This window comes from Alternaria postmessia (genome assembly GCF_024291825.1).
Source record: "Alternaria postmessia strain BMP 2775 chromosome Unknown scaffold_13, whole genome shotgun sequence".
Lineage (NCBI taxonomy): Eukaryota > Fungi > Ascomycota > Dothideomycetes > Pleosporales > Pleosporaceae > Alternaria > Alternaria postmessia.
In genome coordinates, this window is record NW_026260086.1 from 146,872 (window position 1) to 165,748 (window position 18,877).

Below are 18,877 nucleotides of genomic sequence, written 5' to 3' on the forward strand. Positions count from 1 at the left end.
TCTTCTCAGGCTCTCAAGAAGTTTCCCGGCAAAATCCGTCCATACCTACTTCGGATGAATGGAAGTAACTTTCCACATTCCAGCCACAAATATCCACGTACACCCCGCATCCCAGCTAGCGCACTAGCACGGCAATAAGAGACCCACATGGTTCGCACGTGGAGATTATGCGGGGTGGCCCTTTATCTGGGAGTGGAGACGTTCAAGGATTTCGAGATCGAGCCACGGGTGAACGAAATCATGGGGAGATGCAAACAGCCGGTGTGGCGTAGCGCTAGGGATGTATGGAGGGTAGAGCTGAGTAGAGTGAAGGACTCGAGCCACGTAATGGAGCGCCCATGGAGCCGGAGCTGTCATAACGCTGTATGATCTTGGCCTATTAGAAGAAGTGACAATTTTCAGAGACATCACAATGCGCAGCGTCATGATCGTCGAGTGCTTGCTTGGCTGCTACCGGATCGAAGATTTTGTGTGATAGTTACACGTCATACATCGCGATCTCTTTCCTACGATGGAAATTGTTATTGGAAGTTGAAGCTAATCGAGCTATTGCGCCCAATCAAAGTTACGAACAGCCCTTGTTTTCATCTCTTTTGCAAATCCGCAAGTTTGCATGATCCCGAACTGTCTCCTGGGGTCTGCTCTGGGTAGCGTGCAAACGTCGGAATGCGGGGTGATCAGACTAGGTCACACCATGTCGTCGCAAGCGCGCAAGGACTGGGATGCCAATCATCGTTACAAACGTAGTTATGGCGTGTGAGGGGTATGGAGTATCGGGAAGATTCGGAGAGATAGCGTGAAAGTCCTTGTTGCAAGAAGACTCAAGCATAGGGCAAGCTTCTTTGGTATTCACTGAGCTGTCGGTACTCAGTTTATTCCGTTCATCCTTCAACGTTCCTTTGCAGCGATGCATGAGGATGTGTCCGTAGAAAAGCCGCTTAGACGAGACACTCCTACCTTATATCCACGATGTCGCCGCCCTAGCGCAGGAACTCGGCGTTCAAGTAGTCGACAAAGACCTCCTTCAGGCGTGCCTTGGAAAGGCTGTGCTGACGGTTCATGGTGATGAATTGACGGCGAATACGCTGGAGTTGTGGCAAGGTCATTGGTGTAGCAGGGAGCTCAATGGGCTTCTCGATATCGGCAACGGCTATCTCTCCACCCCCTTCGCCAGGGTGATCCTTCTGGTATACCATTATCTGGGCGAGGATATCGGATGTGGTCTTGTCGAGCTCGTAGAGGTAGTTCTGCTCTGTGGCCGGTTTCTACTAGACGTTAGACAAGGTCGTCAATACGTCTGGGGCACGTACCAGCACTGTGGCAAGGTTGGGCTTGACCGTCTTCATCTTGCCGTCACTGCCTACCATGGCATCCCATATCTGGTCGCATGGCGGCTTCTCGTCTTCCTCGACCACGATGAACAGCGGGCTGTCCCATCGCGTCATGCCATTGGGCTCTTCGTAGCGGAAGATGAGGTTCTCAAAATCGTCGTCGTCATATCCACCGTCGCAGTCCTTGTCAGCTAGGAGCTTCTTGTTGTTCTCGCGACATCGTTCGGCGGGCGTCCCTATGTGCAGCTCTAAGACTGTCAGCTGTGTGTGCTTGGGCTACAAGCATGGTATACTGACAACGCAGCTTGGGGTCTGGAGAGCCTTGGCTTCGCAGTACAACTGGTAGCGGAAGCCCTTGATGTAGTTTAAGCCATCGGCGATAACGATGTCATCGCGCGACAGGACTCTTTTGACGGCGGAATATTCTTCCGCACGTGCATCCTTCTCGGCTTTGGCGGTATGGTAGACGGAGCGCGACACGCCCAGCGTCTGATCGTTGATGAGATGGACCTTTAGACGCGAAGTGCGCGCATCAGGGGGCGAGCTGGCGATCTTGGACTCGAAATATTCCTTCAACTGGACGGCTCTGGTGGTCTTGCCCGCGGAAGGGAAGCCTTGGGCGGGTTAGCGAAAAATGGCGGGGGACATGGAGGGGAAGGTGGAACCTGAGATTAAAACGAGCTGCCCATGTCAGTAGGCGAGTCTGGGGAAGGTTCAACGAGGACTTACGGGCATGTTGCGAGTAGGGCGAGCAACTCTTTGCCTGGAAGTGGTAATCCGCGTAAAACTAAAGAAAGCTGGCGTCTCGATGCGATGGCAAGCGTCGGCAGATCAGATTGGCCTGTGACGAAATTCACGAGCTAACAAATCCGAGCCGCGGTCCAAGTGGTACCGATGGATTGTGTCCTTCCCTATCGCGCAGGTCATTCCTCCTTGCTTTTGCCTATATCCTGCTTTTTCTCTCCCTCTCCCGACTTCAGCCTCTACTGCACCACGTCTGGACCAGCTCGCACAAATTGTTCCAGGTTCGCGCAGAAGATCGTCAGTACAGGGTAATATCCACCTACCACGGGACTACTATTTACTTTACCCATCCCCTCGCCTCGCCCACTGTTGCAACCTCCGTACACCTCTACTCTCGACGACTCGCCTCTCTACGACTACCTACCACTCGCTCGCCGATTACACGCCAATTACACGCCAACTACTCGCCAACATGTCCAACTACTCGCAACAACAGTATGGCGCGCCTAGTCGGCCAGCCTTCTCTGCACTCCAGTCTTCGAACACGCCCGCCGCCGGCTACGCCAGCACGTCTACTTCCAGCATCGCCTCACGGTCTTCGACCCAGTCTGCGCCGCCTGTCTCGCCGTCTACAAGCCCCCAGAACCACCAGTACTTTGGCTCCCTGAACCAGCAGTCGCAACAAGCACAGCAGCAGCCTCGCCTCCAAGCACAACGACATCCTAGCTTCGAGTACCAACCGAATAGAAACGGTGCCGGCCAGACTGCAGCTGAGACTACAAACTATCTCAACCAGGCTGCGCTGCTTGCCGAGGCTGCGAAACGGGCACAGATGGCTTGTGTTATGCGAGATCTTGACGGCATGGAGCTATAACTTGACCACAAGTTGGCAACGAATTTCTCGTGACGAAGGGAGCGCTTTCACTACTTCGCGTACAAGCATCGACATACTGCGACAGCAACTTGCCGGTTAAAGTCGGCCGTGAGCCGTCACTCCATCTGCATCTTCAAAACGGAGTGGGTCCCGGACATCAAAGTCTTCAAATCTCACGCTGTCATCACTCCACCATTCTCACCGGAACGTCGCCAGACCTTTCTCTTGAGTTTGCGGTGAAGAAAAGCGTCTCCGCTGCCCTACATCATACCGCCCGATATTCCTACCGTGGCAACTTTATTTCGACTGTACATACTTCCCCACTTTCGGACCGACTTTCTGCTCTAACCACCTTCCACTTTTCCTACACTACATTTCATAGCTTGGAGTTATATGGCGAAACCAACATCACACTGGCACCGTTTTGTCTATTCACGTGTCGAGTCCCCGAGTCTAGAATGTTCGGAGGATTCTAATAGCGAGTGCATTGGGAATTTTTTTAGATGGGATATGCATGCAGATGCGGCACATAGATCAATGAAGACACTTGTCCGATATTGTATGCGTTATCTACACCTTGCTTCGTACCTGTACCGAGACGCACTGTTGCTTGCACGGATGTGCATGTCGGGAAGGACCCGCCTCAATACATCATGATACGGCTCCAATGGTGAACGCTTGGACTAAGTATCGGACTTCGACTCTCTACCAAGGTACATCACCGACATTAACGCATCCCGCAGACATGTCCAAGGACTGCATGGGATTTCGCTATATCCTAGGAGAGTGCATATTCGTGTTCGATGACTACATCAACCGGTGCGTATCAACTTGGTACGCAATCCATTCACCACACTACCATAGACGCAAGACAACTGAACAAGGCATGGAGAAAGATTATGAGTATTTCTACGAGAAAAGATGCATAAACAGACTTTTATAGAGACAGAGGACGATGGCGTGCCTTGAAGGACCACGCCCTGTCTTATCTACAACACACAGCCTTGTGCGGGGTCCATATAGTTCTCACCAGCCGCCCCATGCGAGCTGCAGGAGGGCTTGCATCATGCACATGTACATGGATCGTGACAACATCGCATTGCTGCGCAATGAGGCAGAATCATGAAAGTGATAAATGGTATGCGCACCACTTTCCATCTGCCTTGTATGAGGCTCAATAACATTCGCCCCAAATGTTCTTCTCTCCATCGGTTTCGATTGCACATAGGCACGGCTCCCAACCGTTCACTGACACGTCCTGCCTCGGCAGCGCCCTTTGGAATCGGAGGACCAATACCATGCCAACTCGTCAACATGAACGCCAACATCGTCGTCCATCTTGCTGTCGCATCGTGACAACGATGGTGGCTGCGATGCTGAGGGTGCATGGGCTGTAGATGTAAGAGGGCGGGAGAAGTCGACTACGACGATGGTGCCCAATGTGTTGTCATCGCTGGGACCATATGACCGTCCCGGCTTGATCATGAAGATCAGGCGTTGTTCGTCGAGCACACCGGTGATGCTCCTTGTATGTGATGGAGATGCAGATGGTAGTGGTCGGTTGAGTATATTATGCAGACGTTTTGAGCAGGGGCAGCGCGATGCTGAAGGGGGCCACATGCGGATAGGTGAATGGCGGTACCGTGTTTGGGTATCCAGGAAGTTGGGCTTCATCTCGTCGATTGGGGCCTTTCCCTTACAGCTTGTGGCCGAGTAGTCAAGGCCCAATTCGCGTCTTGATCCTATTCTGAGCCTAAGGCAGGGCGGCTGGGAGGGATCGTTGCAGCAACGCTCGTCTTCTACGAGATCGACGAAGGAAGTGCATGCATAATTGTACGCCCTAAATTTTGTTCTCGCAAGGATGAAAGACCGGGGCGAAGGATCGGTAGGAGAAAACTCAGGGTGTTGGCTCCAGCTATAGAGGTCTGGTGTGGGTTTCCAATGGGCATTGTTTGAAGAGTCGATGAGGGGCACGTAGAGGTCATCCTCAGGCAGTAGCGGCTCATCGGACGACTCTTCCATATCATCCTCTTCTCTGAAATCCAGTTTAGTGACGTAGAACGTGCGTGATTGACGAGAAGATGCTTGAGCCCACTCTCGTCGTGATTCCACGATTACTGTCTCATTCGTACGCTCATCAAGCTGCAATGTAAGATCGGTCCACGAGTCGTGGATTGGTCCCTGTTTGTGTTGGCGCCGATACAGGCGCTCATCCTTAGAAATATCTTTTGGCAATGGTGACTTGAGTGGAAACCGGACCACGTGGTAAAAGGAAGTATAATCGATCTCTTCGACTTCAAAGGTTCCCTGGTTGGAAACGGCGTAGAAGTAGTCGTTATGTATTTCGAACGCGATCGTAGAGCCGATGTCAGATCCATGGAACTTGTCGAGCAGCACTGGTCTTTCGCGTTCCGCTAGCTCAGCGTCCTCACAAAGTGAGATACCGTCGATTTCCCATTTAGAGTGGCCATCGTCTCCTACTCCAGTATGAGTGCCGTAGTATAGATAACGGGCGTTGTGTCTGGCAAAAAGCTTAGAACATCTGGCCACTTGCATCGATTCTATCACTCTTTGGTCAATCGGAAGATTTGCCGCTGTGTGGATCGCGATTATGTGACTGTGGTCTGAGCTATACTTCGGCGTGGCGTGCACAGCGAGTATTCCATCAGCATAGTGAAGTAAACGCAACCCAAAATTACCAAATGCTCTGAACTTTGACTCTAGAACAGGTCGCACAATAGCAGAGAGATCAAGATGGACCGGTTTCAGCTTAGTGCGGAGATCCGAGACATAGACCATCCCAGCATCGAATATACATATGGTCCCTTGACGATACACAAAGCTGCTGCCCTGCTGTTCTAAGACGCGAGCGGAATAAGGGTATGCAGTTGACAAGGCATCTCTCCTCTCATAAATAGCCTGGAAGGCTTGCTCGTAGGTATTTTTCTCGTTTCGGGCTGAAAGTGCTTCTTCCGTGTATGGGTGGTTGATCTATAAGCAGCGTCAGCATGGTATGTAAGCATGTCGAGCATTTCAAATCGGCTTACTTCGACAGCGCGTCTGCAAACTGTCCTTTCGTCTAGTAAAGCCCTCAATTGTCGACATGTTTGACCAAGGTGAAAAATGTCTTCAAGATCCAAATTGAGGGTAACGCAAAAGAGTACGTCAAAAGGAAGTTGATCGAGAGAAGTAGTCATCAAAAGCGATATGATACTAGAAAGGTGCTCGGGGACAGGGCGAAGAAGGCACGTGAGCAACTTTCCATGCGAGTAATTGGGCTAAGAAAAAGCAAAAGGGCCTTGGGATGTACGATTAGAGGAGATAATTTGAGCTAACGACAGGTGGCGTTTATCAGCTGGACAATACTCGATGAATGTGCAGGAAGCATGGACGCCTTTGAATACTGAGCATTAGCAGAGCCTCATCCTTAGCGTGTGTGCAGGTGGATGTCTACCACCAACGACTAGGTCTGAAATGATGCAAGGGTCGGGACCATTTAGCGTCCTCTACCATGTTCGTATAGCATCAGGCTGAGTTTGAAACGAAGAATGCCCAATGCTATCTTGCGGGGTTATGTCGAATTGCGGTCACAAGGTGCGACATTCCCATACCGATCAGGAAAATGCGATCTACGCAATCGCAAAGGTTCTGAAATACGACAACCCTTCGTGTGACAACGGCGAGGGGGATGCATGCGCCAAGTGTATTTGAGCCTCATAGATGCTGACCTTGGGACCGATTGCGGTTAGCGTGTTGCGGCTCTGTATCGTCAGGTACCCCACCAAATCTTCTCTTTCTTGCTGTCTCAGCCTTCCAAGATCCCCGCACTTGACAACTGATGGTCCAGAATTCGGTGCTACATGGCCAATTGATAGAATGACAGGCTTCACAAGGTTTTCCGACTCTACCGCTTGGTTTGGCCCCAGTTATGCTATGCCCTTCTGTGTTATCGTAAATCCTCAGCCTCGCTATACGACCGGCACAGTTTTGGCTGAATAACCGAGGACCAGCCTGATTCCAGAACCGGTCATGATGGCCTCTTTTGATGCCTGGCGCCGTGAAGCTGCATGCTCTACCAGGATACGTATCTTGTCGGGCCTTGGACTTGCATGAGCGTAACTTCAGCGCCCTTGGCCCTAGTCAAAGAAGAGGCTGGTACAAGCTCGCGGAAGCGGGTATCTGCAGAGTAAATTGCAGTCTATCGAGTACACCCTATTGCTTTTCGTGCATAAGGGGCCAAAACAACAGGAAGCTTAGCGAATGGTTAATCGTGGAGTGCGCCGTCGCGTAGATAGCACATGCGGACTTCCGTGTGATCAGGTCTATTAGCGAGTTGCCGTCTTTATGTTTGGTTTGGAAAACAGTGGAAGTTTGGTTGCGGAAGCCTAGAGCGACGGAACCATTCGACTAGATGCTGAAGGAGCATTCTAGTCAACACTTAGCCTCCATACCAACCAATGAATGTGCATTGCTGTCTCGATGGTGTTGGAGCGGCGCTGTATGGCTGTGCTACTCGTTTGCGCCTGTTGTGCTTTGTGAAACTGTATGACCAACTCTTACAGTGATCTGACCAACTTGTCAAGCGCAAACTTCGTGGCACGTAGTGACGTGTGCAGACACACACAACTGATTACCAGAGCTGGTCGTGTCCCGTAGCATCAGGCTGAGATAGCCAACTATGCCAGTGGATGGAACAGAAAAAGTGAAGCGTCGCGGCTGAGTCCTTCGGCCAGTGGATGTGTATGTTCGTACATGCGATCCAAGAAGACGCAGTAGCTTGAAGATAAGCCCACAGGTATGTCAATCACTGCTCAGAAGCAGCGCGCTGGCGTTCTTTGCCCTCCCAACCCACATAGGGCCATCCCTTTGGTAGGCTCGAGTAGGGTGGCAGAGTATATCGTCCTTCACAGCTTCCTTGGTTTGGACATGTCAAGTTGCAAATGCCAAATACCTTGCAGTAGCAGTCTTCAGCGCTTGGGCAGTGTACGGCAGGCTTACCGAAGATGACTATCAATGGTGTTAGCATGAGATGTACGCCACTTCAAAAAAAGTAAAGACACGCAGAGCCTCATCACGTGGGGTGGTGGGGTATAGACTTACTATGCCATGAGTACTCAAAAACTCTGCCGCTAATAGCATCGCCGAGATCTGTCTCCATGATCCAGTCGCGATACTTCTCGTACTGCTCCTTAGTTCTCTCCCTAATCTTCTCTCTTGTCGCGGCGAATTGCGCACAGCAGCTCACGCCCACGACAGCTGGCACCTTGTCTCCGGGAAACAGCTGCTCAAAGGCCTTCTTATATTGTCCGCCAGCATGCACGGCCTCTCTGTGTTCGCCTTCTTCGGCAAGAGGCTTAATCTCGCTTGGGCAGCCCAAGGACCATGCGCAACGTATATTCACGTAGCCTTCTTTCTCAAGGTAAGGCAACTGGAAGTGGCGGAGCATCGGGAGGCCGTCGTAGTCGGGATCGTCGTTGTGCCATTGGTAGCGGTTTGGGTGGATGAAGAGGACGTTGTCGGGAAGCGACGCGTAGTGATCGATAATGTAGCTGAGCAGGAATCTGTTAGCTTGCGAAGTATTCAGGACGGAAGGCGCGACCCAATACGTACGTCAGATAGACCATACTCTCTCTGCCCTTGTTCTTGGGTACCGTAAGCGGCGCGTTCGCGTCGTCTACGCGATAGATGTTCTTCTCCCACTCTGGGAAGTACTCCTCTAGCCACGTCGCATTTTCAGAACTCTGGCTCGCGACGACCACCGCAGTCCGACGCGCTTTGATACCGGTATTGGCCTTTAACGGCTTCTCTTCCGGGTCGTGCGATGACTCGCCCGGCTGTTGCTCGTCGTAGAGTTCGTCGGGAAGGTGTGTCAGAGTGGCCGATCCAGCTGCAGCGGCATTCTTGTCCCAGAGCTCAGACTTGAGATGGACGAACAGCGCAGTGAGGAGTATGACATTAACCAGTATGACAGCATTGCGAGCTGTCATTAGACGGGGCATGGCGCCGCAAAACGAAGTACACACGATGTTTGCACAACGATCTCGCGCAACCTGGGAAATCTGGGGCACATCACATGCGAACAGGGGCGATCGCCGCTAATCGAGCACCCGCCGCTATCAAGCTAGTCAGGGTCCAAGATCCACCATCAATTCACTCTTCCCCTCTTTGTTACCGTTATTCACGCATGCACTGGTAATAGATATCGCCATTGTCTTAGTCCGTTATTGAGCATCCGCTTTTTCTTTTGGTACTACGTCTACTTGCGAGGCACCTAGGTGTAAAGCTCCTCAGTGACGGCGTTCAGTCCCACACCTTCCTGCGCAATATCTTCTTCCTTCAAGAAAAGAAGGGGCATCTCCACCAAATTTCCCTTGATGGTGCTGAGCACCTCCTTGACCTCGCGTACGCCTTGCTCGCCCTGCCCAAAGTTCTCTGCAACCACGTGGCCCCATTTGTACATGGAAGGCTTCTTGTTCTCCTTTGCCTTCTCGTCCTGTCCGAAAAACCGGGAATAGTATTCGTCGTACTGCTTCCAGTTCTTGACTTCGTCGCTCGGCACAGGGTGGAATATTTTACCGAAAGCTTGTGTGTTGGTGTGCGCTCTCCAGTTCCACAAGTTCTGGAAGTCATCAGACAATGGATCAACGACTTGTCGGTCCTCGTTCGAGCCCCAGTCGTACTCATTGGGAACACCGATAGGCTGGTAGTTGGCTGTCGGACGCTCCATGTCCTGAGGCTTCAGTAGACCGAGGTGCTTCCTAAAGAGTTCTCTTCGTAGACTAGCAGCGAACTCTGATGCACGGTATGGCCGTCCGTCCATGTAAGAGTCGACCGGCCTAGGGTCCTGAATGATAACCGCAATCTCCGAGTCGTGGTCGCCGAGCTGGGAACGGTCGTTGAGGTTTGCAGAGCCGCAAATAACGATCTGGTCATCGGCGATCAAAAGCTTGCTGTGGATGTACAATTCCTCAGACACGAAGGCGTCCATTTCATCGGCAGCACTACCCTCCCAAGGCACGCTACGGATGTCTTCGCCACCAAGCATATAACACTCGCTGACAGTGTCCCAGCGTCCGTCGCCGAGTCCTTGACGACCACCAATCTTGGCTGCTTCCTGCTGGTAGCGATCGTAATCACCTGGTCTGCCCTGACTCTGCGGGCCAGCATCGGGTCGGCCGTGAGATGGAGGACGACCGGAACCATCCATCTCGTAAACGCCGTACTCCTGCGTGGGCGGTGGACGATAAGCCTCGTAGCCACGAGCGTTGTCATGTGCTGCGTCGTAACCCTCTGATGCTTGATTATACGAGACGCCGCTGCGCTGCTCTGCCTCTTTCATGATCTGACTAGAGTTGATGCGGTCGTAGCTGCGAAGGTTGTAGAATCGGATGTAGTCCATAGGGTTGAATCCAGCTTTAGCAATTTCCTCGTAGATCGAGTGACCACCGCGGTTGATTGAGTCGTACTGGACTGTACTACTGTCAGCAGAAGACATGCAGAAAGAATTCATGTGACTTACACTCCATGATAGCGCGAGTACCCAGGGCTTCATCAAGCTTCAAGTCACCAGCAAATGCTGGCACTGCGGGAATCATGACAATCATCTTGTACTTCTCGCCATTACGTGCAGCGCGAATGATGCGTTCGACCATAGCAGCTCCGATCTTGTTTTTGATCGGCTTCTGTTGATCGCCAGTAGCAGTGATGAAGAACTGGTTTTCGATGTAGATGAAGTGCTTGCTGTTTCGGATGACCTCACAGTAGGCATTTTGGATAGAATGCTAACAAATTCATCAGTCGGTCTCTTTCCAGTGGACAGGGTCACTTACCTCGGTAGTGACCAAGTTGTGGCTCCATTTGGCAGAGCTACGAGTAATTTGGCAATCCACACCACCTTGCTGGGAGCTATGTTCCGCGTGGGACTGTTGCTGGCCATATTGCGATCCATGTTCTTGGCCGTACTGTTCGAACCTGCTCTGCATCTTCTGGCGAAGGTGTCCACCAGCACCGTGTCCGAACAGCCCTCGCTCGCCCTCCTCCTCACGACCAAAGCCACGTTCGCCTTCCTCTTCGCCTTCAAATCCGCGCTGTTGCATGGGAGCCTGTTGAGCTCCACTGCTAGTCTCTGGTAGTCTGGCGTATCTAGTAGCCTTTTTGCTGTACTTCTCGTCATAGATGAAGTTCCAGCGTTGCGCAAAGTGAGTACGAAGATCCTGTACGACCGGGCCAGAGATACACAAAGCCACGTCAGACCATCCCATACGAGAGCTTTGTGTCCTATCGAGTTTGTTGTTCTCCCAATTGGTCACATCCTGGAAGTCTGTCAGGTGTTAGCAGCTTCCCTTACGCACGTAGCTTGCAAGTGACTGCCTATCTGTCGTCTTCCAATTTCGAGGGACACGAAGAAAAAGCGACTCACCGAGCATGCGGGCGTTATTAAAATCCTGGCCTGGGAACACAATGCGGTCGATGTTGCCAGGATGCGCGTCAGCGATTGCGTGTTGGTTGGTGTCCCAACGACCATAGCAGAGATCCAGTCCGCCCATGAACGCGATGTGGCCATCGATCAGGCAGAGCTTCTCGTGATGCGCCCAGTACATAACTGTGCCCTCGTGAGCACCATAAATGGCCTTGAGACCGTCTCCAGGAAGTTGGGCGAGTTTTGCTGGGGTGAAAGACATGTTTTTCATGGCTGCAAAGAAAGACGACTGTAGTACTGCTGCATCTGGCAGGTGATCGGGGTGTCGGAAAACGCCAATGTTAGGATGGAGATCTTCCAAGTGGTGCTTGGTATGAGCTGAAGAAACTGTAATAGGAGGGGCAATCAGCGGATCTGTCTTTTCCCACTCTTCAAGACTTTTGAATATGACATCTAGGCCGACTCGCGTGAGGCCTTTGGTGAACCTGTCCGTCGAACTCGGTAGGAGAGAATGAAGATAGTCGGGTAACGTTGGATTTAAAAACTTACGAGTCAGAGCTTGGGTCACTTCTTTGTATACAATAATGTTGACCTTGACACCGCGTTCCGCTGCCGCTTGCAGCATCCTATCGACCCGGTACTGTTGGTTCTTCGCTGGCGGTCGACGGAGATACAGCTCGGGGGAGAGCCACCAGTCAAGTATCCATATCGACTCCCTGGCGCGCTCCAGAGCTATGGAAACAGCATACATGTAGCTACCCGATATCAATTGATCGTTTTATAGCGCACGAGGACACTTGAGACTTACCTGCATCCATCGACATACCACTTGATGTCATTGCCATGACGTTCAGGCGCGAAGCTTGAGAAGCGGTGTTGCTCGTGGTACTCTTGCCCGGGCTGTGGCTGCCCTCCCTGTTGTTCGTATGTACCTGGCGGAGGCTTCTGCGCGTTATCGTCTCCGGATATGGCATCCTTGAGGTCAGAGACGAAGCCGTGAAGCGGGTCGTGGATCTTCTTGAAGAACGACATGCCGCCGCTGCCCTGGTTTGAGGATGAGGATGAGTGTTGGTTATTCTGTGGTGTCAAAGTTAGGAATCAGAGGACCCAAGTCAAGCTACCAGATACGCGTCTCGTCCCTGCAGCAAGCTAGGCGGTGAAGAAATAGAAATAGAAACGCAAGATAGGCGAGGATGGTGAATGACGAGGCCAGCTCAGCGCTATGATTATCGATAGTGGGGCAATTCCACTTCCTCAACAGCTTGATACCTATGAAGCGTACAATGACAGCATGGCGTTTCAGAAGAATGTACTGACCTCTTTTCTGCCAAAGCCAAAACGCCGACCCATGTCACCTACAAATCCGCGATCGCCCTCCTCGCCTCCCTGCCCATGGTAGTCGCCATATGCCAGATCATCATCTCGGCGAGACATTGTGCCGGACTGAAGCTTTCGGTTGTTTGCCAGTCGCGCAGAAGGTGTGAAGTCTATGGAATGTTGTCAAGTAAAGCTCCGGAGCTGGAGTTCGAGGTCGCGATGACCCCGCGTCATCATCAGCGGCAAACGGGGCATGCATATGCCAATGCAGGGAAGCATACGAGCTGAGCATGTGAAACAGACACCAATGGAGTGCACGCACCCTGATTCCCCTCTGTTGGCCAGATGCCAGGATCCAGGATCTAACCCCTCATAACACCCCACTATGGAGCTTCCCCCTCTTCTTGACGCCCTCCACGATACTACGCGACGCGTGGTTGTAGCAGTCTACCCACCATGTCGCATCGCGAAGAGAGCGGTACTAGAAGTCCTCCTTACTGTACATAGCGCTTGTGCGATGGTTCACACAACTTGTGGGTCGCAATGGGAATGCGGCAGCGCATATGTATGACGTACCCTTGTATCATCGGCTGTCTGCTTAAGCTGTTCGGCAGCTGGAGAGCTCCTCATCTTATCTCCCCACGCCGTTACACAACACCACTGACATAACCTCTTATCCAATTCGACATATCTTTGACGATGGCCCTCTCTTCTCGGCTTGCAACTTCTGCCAGATTGGCCTCTCGTACATTGGGATCCATACGACCAGCTGTACCTCTTGCCGCTACCCGGTGCTTCCACTCAACGCCTATCGCCATGGCGCAACACCCGATTGCAACTTTGAACGTAAGGAGAGAATGGAGAAGTATAGGAAGATGCTGACAATCTCGTAGGAAGAGCTCATCCCTCGCCTTCCACCTTCCTCTCCAACGCTCTTCGAAGCAAAAAAGAAGAAGAACCTATCCTTCGAAGCGATCGCAAAGCACGTCGGACGTGATGAAGTTGCAATTGCCGCTCTCTTCTACGGCCAGGCCATGGCCTCCGCCGAAGATATCAAGAAGCTGTCGGAAATCCTGGAGATTGACGCCGGCCTGCTCGAATCGCAGTTGTCAGGCTTTCCCAACCGAGGCAGCACGCTCGATATGCCACCAAAGGACCCCACCATCTACCGTCTCTATGAGATTGTGCAGAACTATGGACAGGCATACAAGGCGGTTATGCACGAGAAGTTTGGTGATGGCATCATGAGTGCTATCTCGTTCAGTACAAAGGTAGAGAAGGAGACTGACGACAAGGGCGAGTGGGCCAAGATTACACTGAGGGGCAAATGGTATGTTCATATGAATTTTCCCGAATGTATTACTGACCGGTATCTAGGCTACCATATTCGCGATTCTAAGTGGATCGTATTAGCAATTAAACTCGTGACCAATATCAAGTTTACTCTCTCTCTTTCAACTATGTCATAATGCCATTACTAGTAACAATCATTCAATGAGCTTCGGTGCCATGCATAGGCAGTGTATTAAGCTTACCTAGAATACATGGCGGACGGCATGAGTAGCCAGCGAATCGATCGAGATGAAGACGGTTGGTATCTCCAGTTCATGCTTTTGAAGTCTGAGGTCGTTGGTGTTGAAAATCGCATTGCGTAAACAAATCGAGGTTACTGTCTTGAAATTTTGTTTGTTTTTAGCGAGGATGGCAACTTCCCGGGTGAGAGTACACACCCAACGTTCTTGCCTACCTATCTCGAACCCTCCTTCACCTGTCATTCCTCATGCTTGCTTAGTTCAGCCCCACACCACACCCACCACTAGCTGTCCCTCAGTCTCTCAAATCCGCTAGACTACAAGCTTCTGTCCTTTCTACACCACCATCTTCACCACAAACGCCCAGATAACACAAAGCTTTCTCTCAGTCTTTGTCACAAAATCGGTCAACACCACACTCTCTGTGCTTCTCTTCCAGGATACCCCAAGTTCCACAACTACTGTACCTACGGGAGGTTTCCGTCTACTGCCGAAGTCGGTGTAGCAAGTTTATAATAATTCTTGAGAACCGCCAAAGTAGGTGAGGCTTCGACAGTTCACACAAAATCGCTCGTATCACTGCATAATCAGGTAAGTACACGCGTCACGCTGCAGTACTCGATTCTTTGAGTATTAATCATCCGACTAGCAGACGAGCCTAAATCATCTGCTGTGAAGCTCTCTCATTCCACAAGAACTATCCGTACGGAAAGAGCGGAGATGCCAGCCACACTCGAACCCATCAGGCGGGTCAAGTGCACGTATGCAGACTGCGACATGTCTTTTGACACAGAGAAGATCATGAAGAACCACAAGAAGAACTTTGACGATCACGAATACTGTCACAAGTGCGACGAGGATTTTGAAACTTTTGAAGACTACGCCATGCACAAGATCACACGGCCTGAGGAGCATGGACAAGCATGCCGCGTCTGTGGCGACGAGTTCAAGAGCACGTCTGGCTTAAAGCGTCACATTGAGCGTAACCACAAGGTTGATCAGGAGCTTACCTGCATCGGCTGTCAGAAGTCCTTCTACCGTGCATGCCTCTTCATCGAGCACCTCGAGTTTGGTCACTGTGAGGTCATTCAAGCCTCCCAGTTCCAAGGCCACGTCGTCCATAAGCATCTCGTTGAGAAATATCTAGAGGATGGTCCAGCATGGAACCGATTGCAGCAAAAGATGTCCAAGTACGAGGCAGCTATCGACGTAGAAGAGGTCGGAGGTGTTCTGCTCAGCGATGACCCCATCGATGACAGCGCAGACATTGAGGACGTCAAATTCGAGGCGATCAAGCCCGATCCTTCCCTAGAAGAGCCACACACTCCGGTCTTCAGCGGTCACTACCCTCCTCTGCCTACTCAGAGCGGGTTCATGCCGGGCGTAGACATGGAGGTTGCATCGATGATAGGCGGCATGTCTCTCAATGGAGACGTCGATGTCGACTCTGATGGCTCAACGGTCATCAGATCTCCTGCTGCGTCCAATTTCCCAACGATCTCCCCATCACCTTTCGGACGCGACGCTATCCAGAGTCAGCATGGCTCTTTCGTTCATGATGGTTCTGAGGTTCAGGGCTCCAGTGTTTCTTCGTCCAATCATGAGACCAAGGTTTGGGGCCTTCGCAAGGGCAAATCAACAGGCTCTATATTGTTTCCGAACGCCAAACCCAAAGCTCCTCCCAGTGAATTCTCTGTCTCTGCACACGATGAGGCTATGGAGCATGCACATGGTCCCAATTTCTTTCGTGATCGCTTCTGGGATCCGATGAGTTCCGACTGGAACCCAGAGAGGTTCTACGACTCAATCGTCAACAAGTACTATTGTCCATTCGTCTGCGAGTAAGTTCTCTTCTCCGGCTTTCTTACTGCTTCATCGTTAACGTAGTAATAGGCAAAACTTTGACATCCGCCAAGATCTCAACAACCACATTCTCGTCGACCACCGTATAACACGCGTGAAGTGCCCCAAATGCCTCAAGTACTTCAAGTCTGCCACCGCTCTCATGGCTCACTGCGAATCCCATGGCTCTAAATGTACCATCAACCATACTGATAACTTTGGCGTCTTCCTCGACAGGATGTCCGGTGGCTTCCTTGGTGTACAAGAGAAGATCCGCCCTGATCATCTCAACACCAGACCCACCTTGCGGAGGAATGCGGAGACTGGGCATATGGAGATGTACAAGCCGCCTGTTGCTAGTTATCTGCAGTATACCGTCACTACGCCTCCGGACTGGAAGAATCCCGTACACTCGGCCGTACAGATCGGTGGTATACCCAGGAAGTCACAGTGGTAAACGAGGGCTCGGTTGTTCATGACAAGAGGGATTAATTCTCGTGGGCGGTGTATACTTCTGGGTGGACTTTGGTGGGCAATGATAGCAAGTGCATGACACATTCACTGGCTTTATGGAGAATTATCACAACAGCGTGGAAAAAGTTACTGGTAGGAAAGTATTGCAATCCTTCAATATTGGTATGTGGTATCTATGCTTTGCGTCCCATGTATGCCAGACCGTTGATGAAATCTTTGTGCTCAAGAACCAACTCATTCACTTCATCTATCGATACTCTCCCCTCTACAGTATCCGTCCAACAGTCGCCTCGCCCATAAAGTGAGCCAGGCTTGCCGGATTTAAACTCCTCTTGCTAGGAGTCTCGGTCGTTGTAAGGTTCAGACTACCCATATCACACCACGACACACCCTTTGTAGTGATGGGCTAGGGTAAAGTTAGCAATCTGTACTCTTCAAGGGTAACATACAAGGATACACGTACCAAGCAAGACAAATGCTTGCACCAACTACAAGTATTCCTCCATTCGTAAAAGTTTCTCAGCAGCAGGATAAAGCCTATAAAGACTGCTACCAGACCGCCAGCACGTACAAGCCACCACGCCCACCAGAGTGGCTTGCGACCTTTGAAGAAGCCAACTGGTTGTTTGGCGAAAGCGGTAATCTTGCTTTTGGATTCTGTAGCAACCGGCTCGTGGGCGAGGGGCTGAGTATCCACTGTTGCATACGGCGGTTCGCTTTGGCCTGTTCTTGCGCGCAGCGACTCGGGTGAATGGATGATGCAAATACCCAGAACGATTCCCATGAGGAAGCCTCCGATATGGGAGAAGTTGTCTAGACCGGGGAGTAGACCGATGACGAACGCGATGGCCATATCGAGGAGGAGGAAGAGTAGGTCTTTGACCGGACTGCGGCGGGTGGACCAGTTGTATAAGAGATCGAGCATGGTGAGAGCTAAGACACCGAAGAGGGATCCGGAAGCACCAACAGAAGTGATACCATCGGGTGCGTAGTTGCCACCGAGCACAAAACCGAAGATACCGGCGGAGAAATATACGAGTGCGAACCGGAGGGGACCAATTTCCTTTTCCATGTCTCGACCTAGTGTCCACTGTAGAAGCATGTTGAAGCCGATGTGAATAATTCCTGCGTGCAGAAATATAGGAGTAATGAAGCGCCACCATTGGTTCGGCTCGTGGCTTCTATCCTTGAAGTCTGTGATACCCTCTTGGTTGGGGACACCACCGCCCATGCCGCAGAGTTCAGCCAGCGTGCACTTGTTATCGGTAAGGGTGGTGGTATTCGGGCATGGCCATTGAAGGACGGGCCCACCATCGGCTTCGATAACTTTCTTGATGTTGTGCATGCAGGGTGTGAAGCGCGCGCCCATGTTGATCAAAACGTAGGGCGAAGGACCGATCATGATGTTGAAGTTTGGCTTGGTTTGGATGGGGCTGCCTGTCAAGATGCCTATACGCTGTCAGTCAATGTCTACGTCTCCAGATATGTTTGTACTGTAACAACATACCATTCTTGATCAACTCCCCAACAAACACGCCAACTTGCACCGCCGTAAGAAGATAGACTACCCACGTCACTCTGCCACTGAACCAGCCTTTCTTCTTTTTACTCTTTCTCCTCTTGGGTTCCACGCCCATGCCGTAGTACTCTGGGTCGCCATTATACCGTGTCGGACTGCTGCCATCCATCTTCGGCTGTGTCTGAAGCGGTATCGCGTTTTGGTCGGCGAAGGGGTCTGGCTGCCGCGCGTACGGGTCGTTGATATGTGCGGTCGAGCTATACTGTGTCGGAGGTTGGTATGAGGTATTTGAATACGATGTATCGATGGGGTAGCCGCCGAGCGCACCGCTGCTGGCTGTGTGTGTGGGATAGGGTCGGTCGTCAAAGGGCGAGCTGACGGGCGAGACGGAGTGTTGTGTGTGGTTGCCGGGTACTGGAGGCAGAGGCGCATCGTTCCTGTCGTTCGACTGCCCCGGGTGGGAGTTGCCGTAGTAGTCGTTGGCCGCCATGATAGGCAAGCGCTGGTAGTGGTATTAGGAAGTCGCCAGGTTGCACAACTAGATGCGCTCTGTAGTAGGGGTAATGCGCTGTGCCAACGGGCGTGGTGTAGGCGAGGTCGGTTATGTACAACAATGAGCTGTGGGGTAGACGAAGGGTTTGGCCTTGCTTAAGCTGGGGCAGGCAACGAGGGCGGCTGCGAACAAGCTTTGTACAAGTCCAGGGGGTCGTTCGGTGTCTCGGAAATGCGGAAGAGGATAAGAGCAGTTACTTGGAAACGAGGCACCGTTATTATATGCCAACGCAGAACACAAATGCAGCACAGAAGCGAATGTGTAGCCTGAGA

At 51.7% G+C, this 18,877-nt stretch overlaps 8 protein-coding genes across 8 annotated transcripts; 3 read left to right on the forward strand and 5 right to left on the reverse strand.

Annotated features, from left to right (window-relative positions):
* Positions 1-980: 980 nt before the first annotated feature.
* On the reverse strand, positions 981-2,066 carry J4E82_003108 (uncharacterized protein; the record flags this gene model as incomplete). Its single annotated transcript, XM_051729397.1, has 5 exons — positions 981-1,265; positions 1,311-1,579; positions 1,625-1,945; positions 1,997-2,012; positions 2,061-2,066. 5 exons carry the CDS (start codon positions 2,064-2,066, stop codon positions 981-983), a joined length of 897 nt encoding a protein of 298 aa, XP_051590781.1.
* Positions 2,067-2,547: 481 nt separating this feature from the next.
* Positions 2,548-2,949, forward strand: J4E82_003109 (uncharacterized protein; the record flags this gene model as incomplete). The annotated part of the gene is made up of 1 exon (XM_051729398.1): positions 2,548-2,949. One exon carries the CDS (start codon positions 2,548-2,550, stop codon positions 2,947-2,949), a length of 402 nt encoding a protein of 133 aa, XP_051590782.1.
* A 1,245-nt stretch (positions 2,950-4,194) lies between these two features.
* On the reverse strand, positions 4,195-6,054 carry J4E82_003110 (uncharacterized protein; the record flags this gene model as incomplete). The annotated part of the gene is made up of 2 exons (XM_051729399.1): positions 4,195-5,915; positions 5,997-6,054. The coding sequence occupies 2 exons, from the start codon at positions 6,052-6,054 to the stop codon at positions 4,195-4,197; spliced, it is 1,779 nt and encodes a 592-aa protein (XP_051590783.1).
* A 1,699-nt stretch (positions 6,055-7,753) lies between these two features.
* Positions 7,754-8,948, reverse strand: J4E82_003111 (uncharacterized protein; the record flags this gene model as incomplete). Its single annotated transcript, XM_051729400.1, has 3 exons — positions 7,754-7,956; positions 8,050-8,498; positions 8,560-8,948. The coding sequence occupies 3 exons, from the start codon at positions 8,946-8,948 to the stop codon at positions 7,754-7,756; spliced, it is 1,041 nt and encodes a 346-aa protein (XP_051590784.1).
* A 272-nt stretch (positions 8,949-9,220) lies between these two features.
* On the reverse strand, positions 9,221-12,940 carry J4E82_003112 (uncharacterized protein; the record flags this gene model as incomplete). The annotated part of the gene is made up of 7 exons (XM_051729401.1): positions 9,221-10,419; positions 10,469-10,730; positions 10,779-11,269; positions 11,369-12,123; positions 12,177-12,445; positions 12,686-12,855; positions 12,934-12,940. 7 exons carry the CDS (start codon positions 12,938-12,940, stop codon positions 9,221-9,223), a joined length of 3,153 nt encoding a protein of 1,050 aa, XP_051590785.1.
* Positions 12,941-13,501: 561 nt separating this feature from the next.
* CYN1 (Cyanate hydratase) lies at positions 13,502-14,084 on the forward strand (the record flags this gene model as incomplete). The annotated part of the gene is made up of 3 exons (XM_051729402.1): positions 13,502-13,531; positions 13,579-14,015; positions 14,063-14,084. 3 exons carry the CDS (start codon positions 13,502-13,504, stop codon positions 14,082-14,084), a joined length of 489 nt encoding a protein of 162 aa, XP_051590786.1.
* An 853-nt stretch (positions 14,085-14,937) lies between these two features.
* Positions 14,938-16,516, forward strand: J4E82_003114 (uncharacterized protein; the record flags this gene model as incomplete). Its single annotated transcript, XM_051729403.1, has 2 exons — positions 14,938-16,058; positions 16,111-16,516. The coding sequence occupies 2 exons, from the start codon at positions 14,938-14,940 to the stop codon at positions 16,514-16,516; spliced, it is 1,527 nt and encodes a 508-aa protein (XP_051590787.1).
* A 282-nt stretch (positions 16,517-16,798) lies between these two features.
* On the reverse strand, positions 16,799-18,542 carry J4E82_003115 (uncharacterized protein; the record flags this gene model as incomplete). The annotated part of the gene is made up of 3 exons (XM_051729404.1): positions 16,799-16,939; positions 16,997-17,982; positions 18,041-18,542. 3 exons carry the CDS (start codon positions 18,540-18,542, stop codon positions 16,799-16,801), a joined length of 1,629 nt encoding a protein of 542 aa, XP_051590788.1.
* Positions 18,543-18,877: the final 335 nt, after the last annotated feature.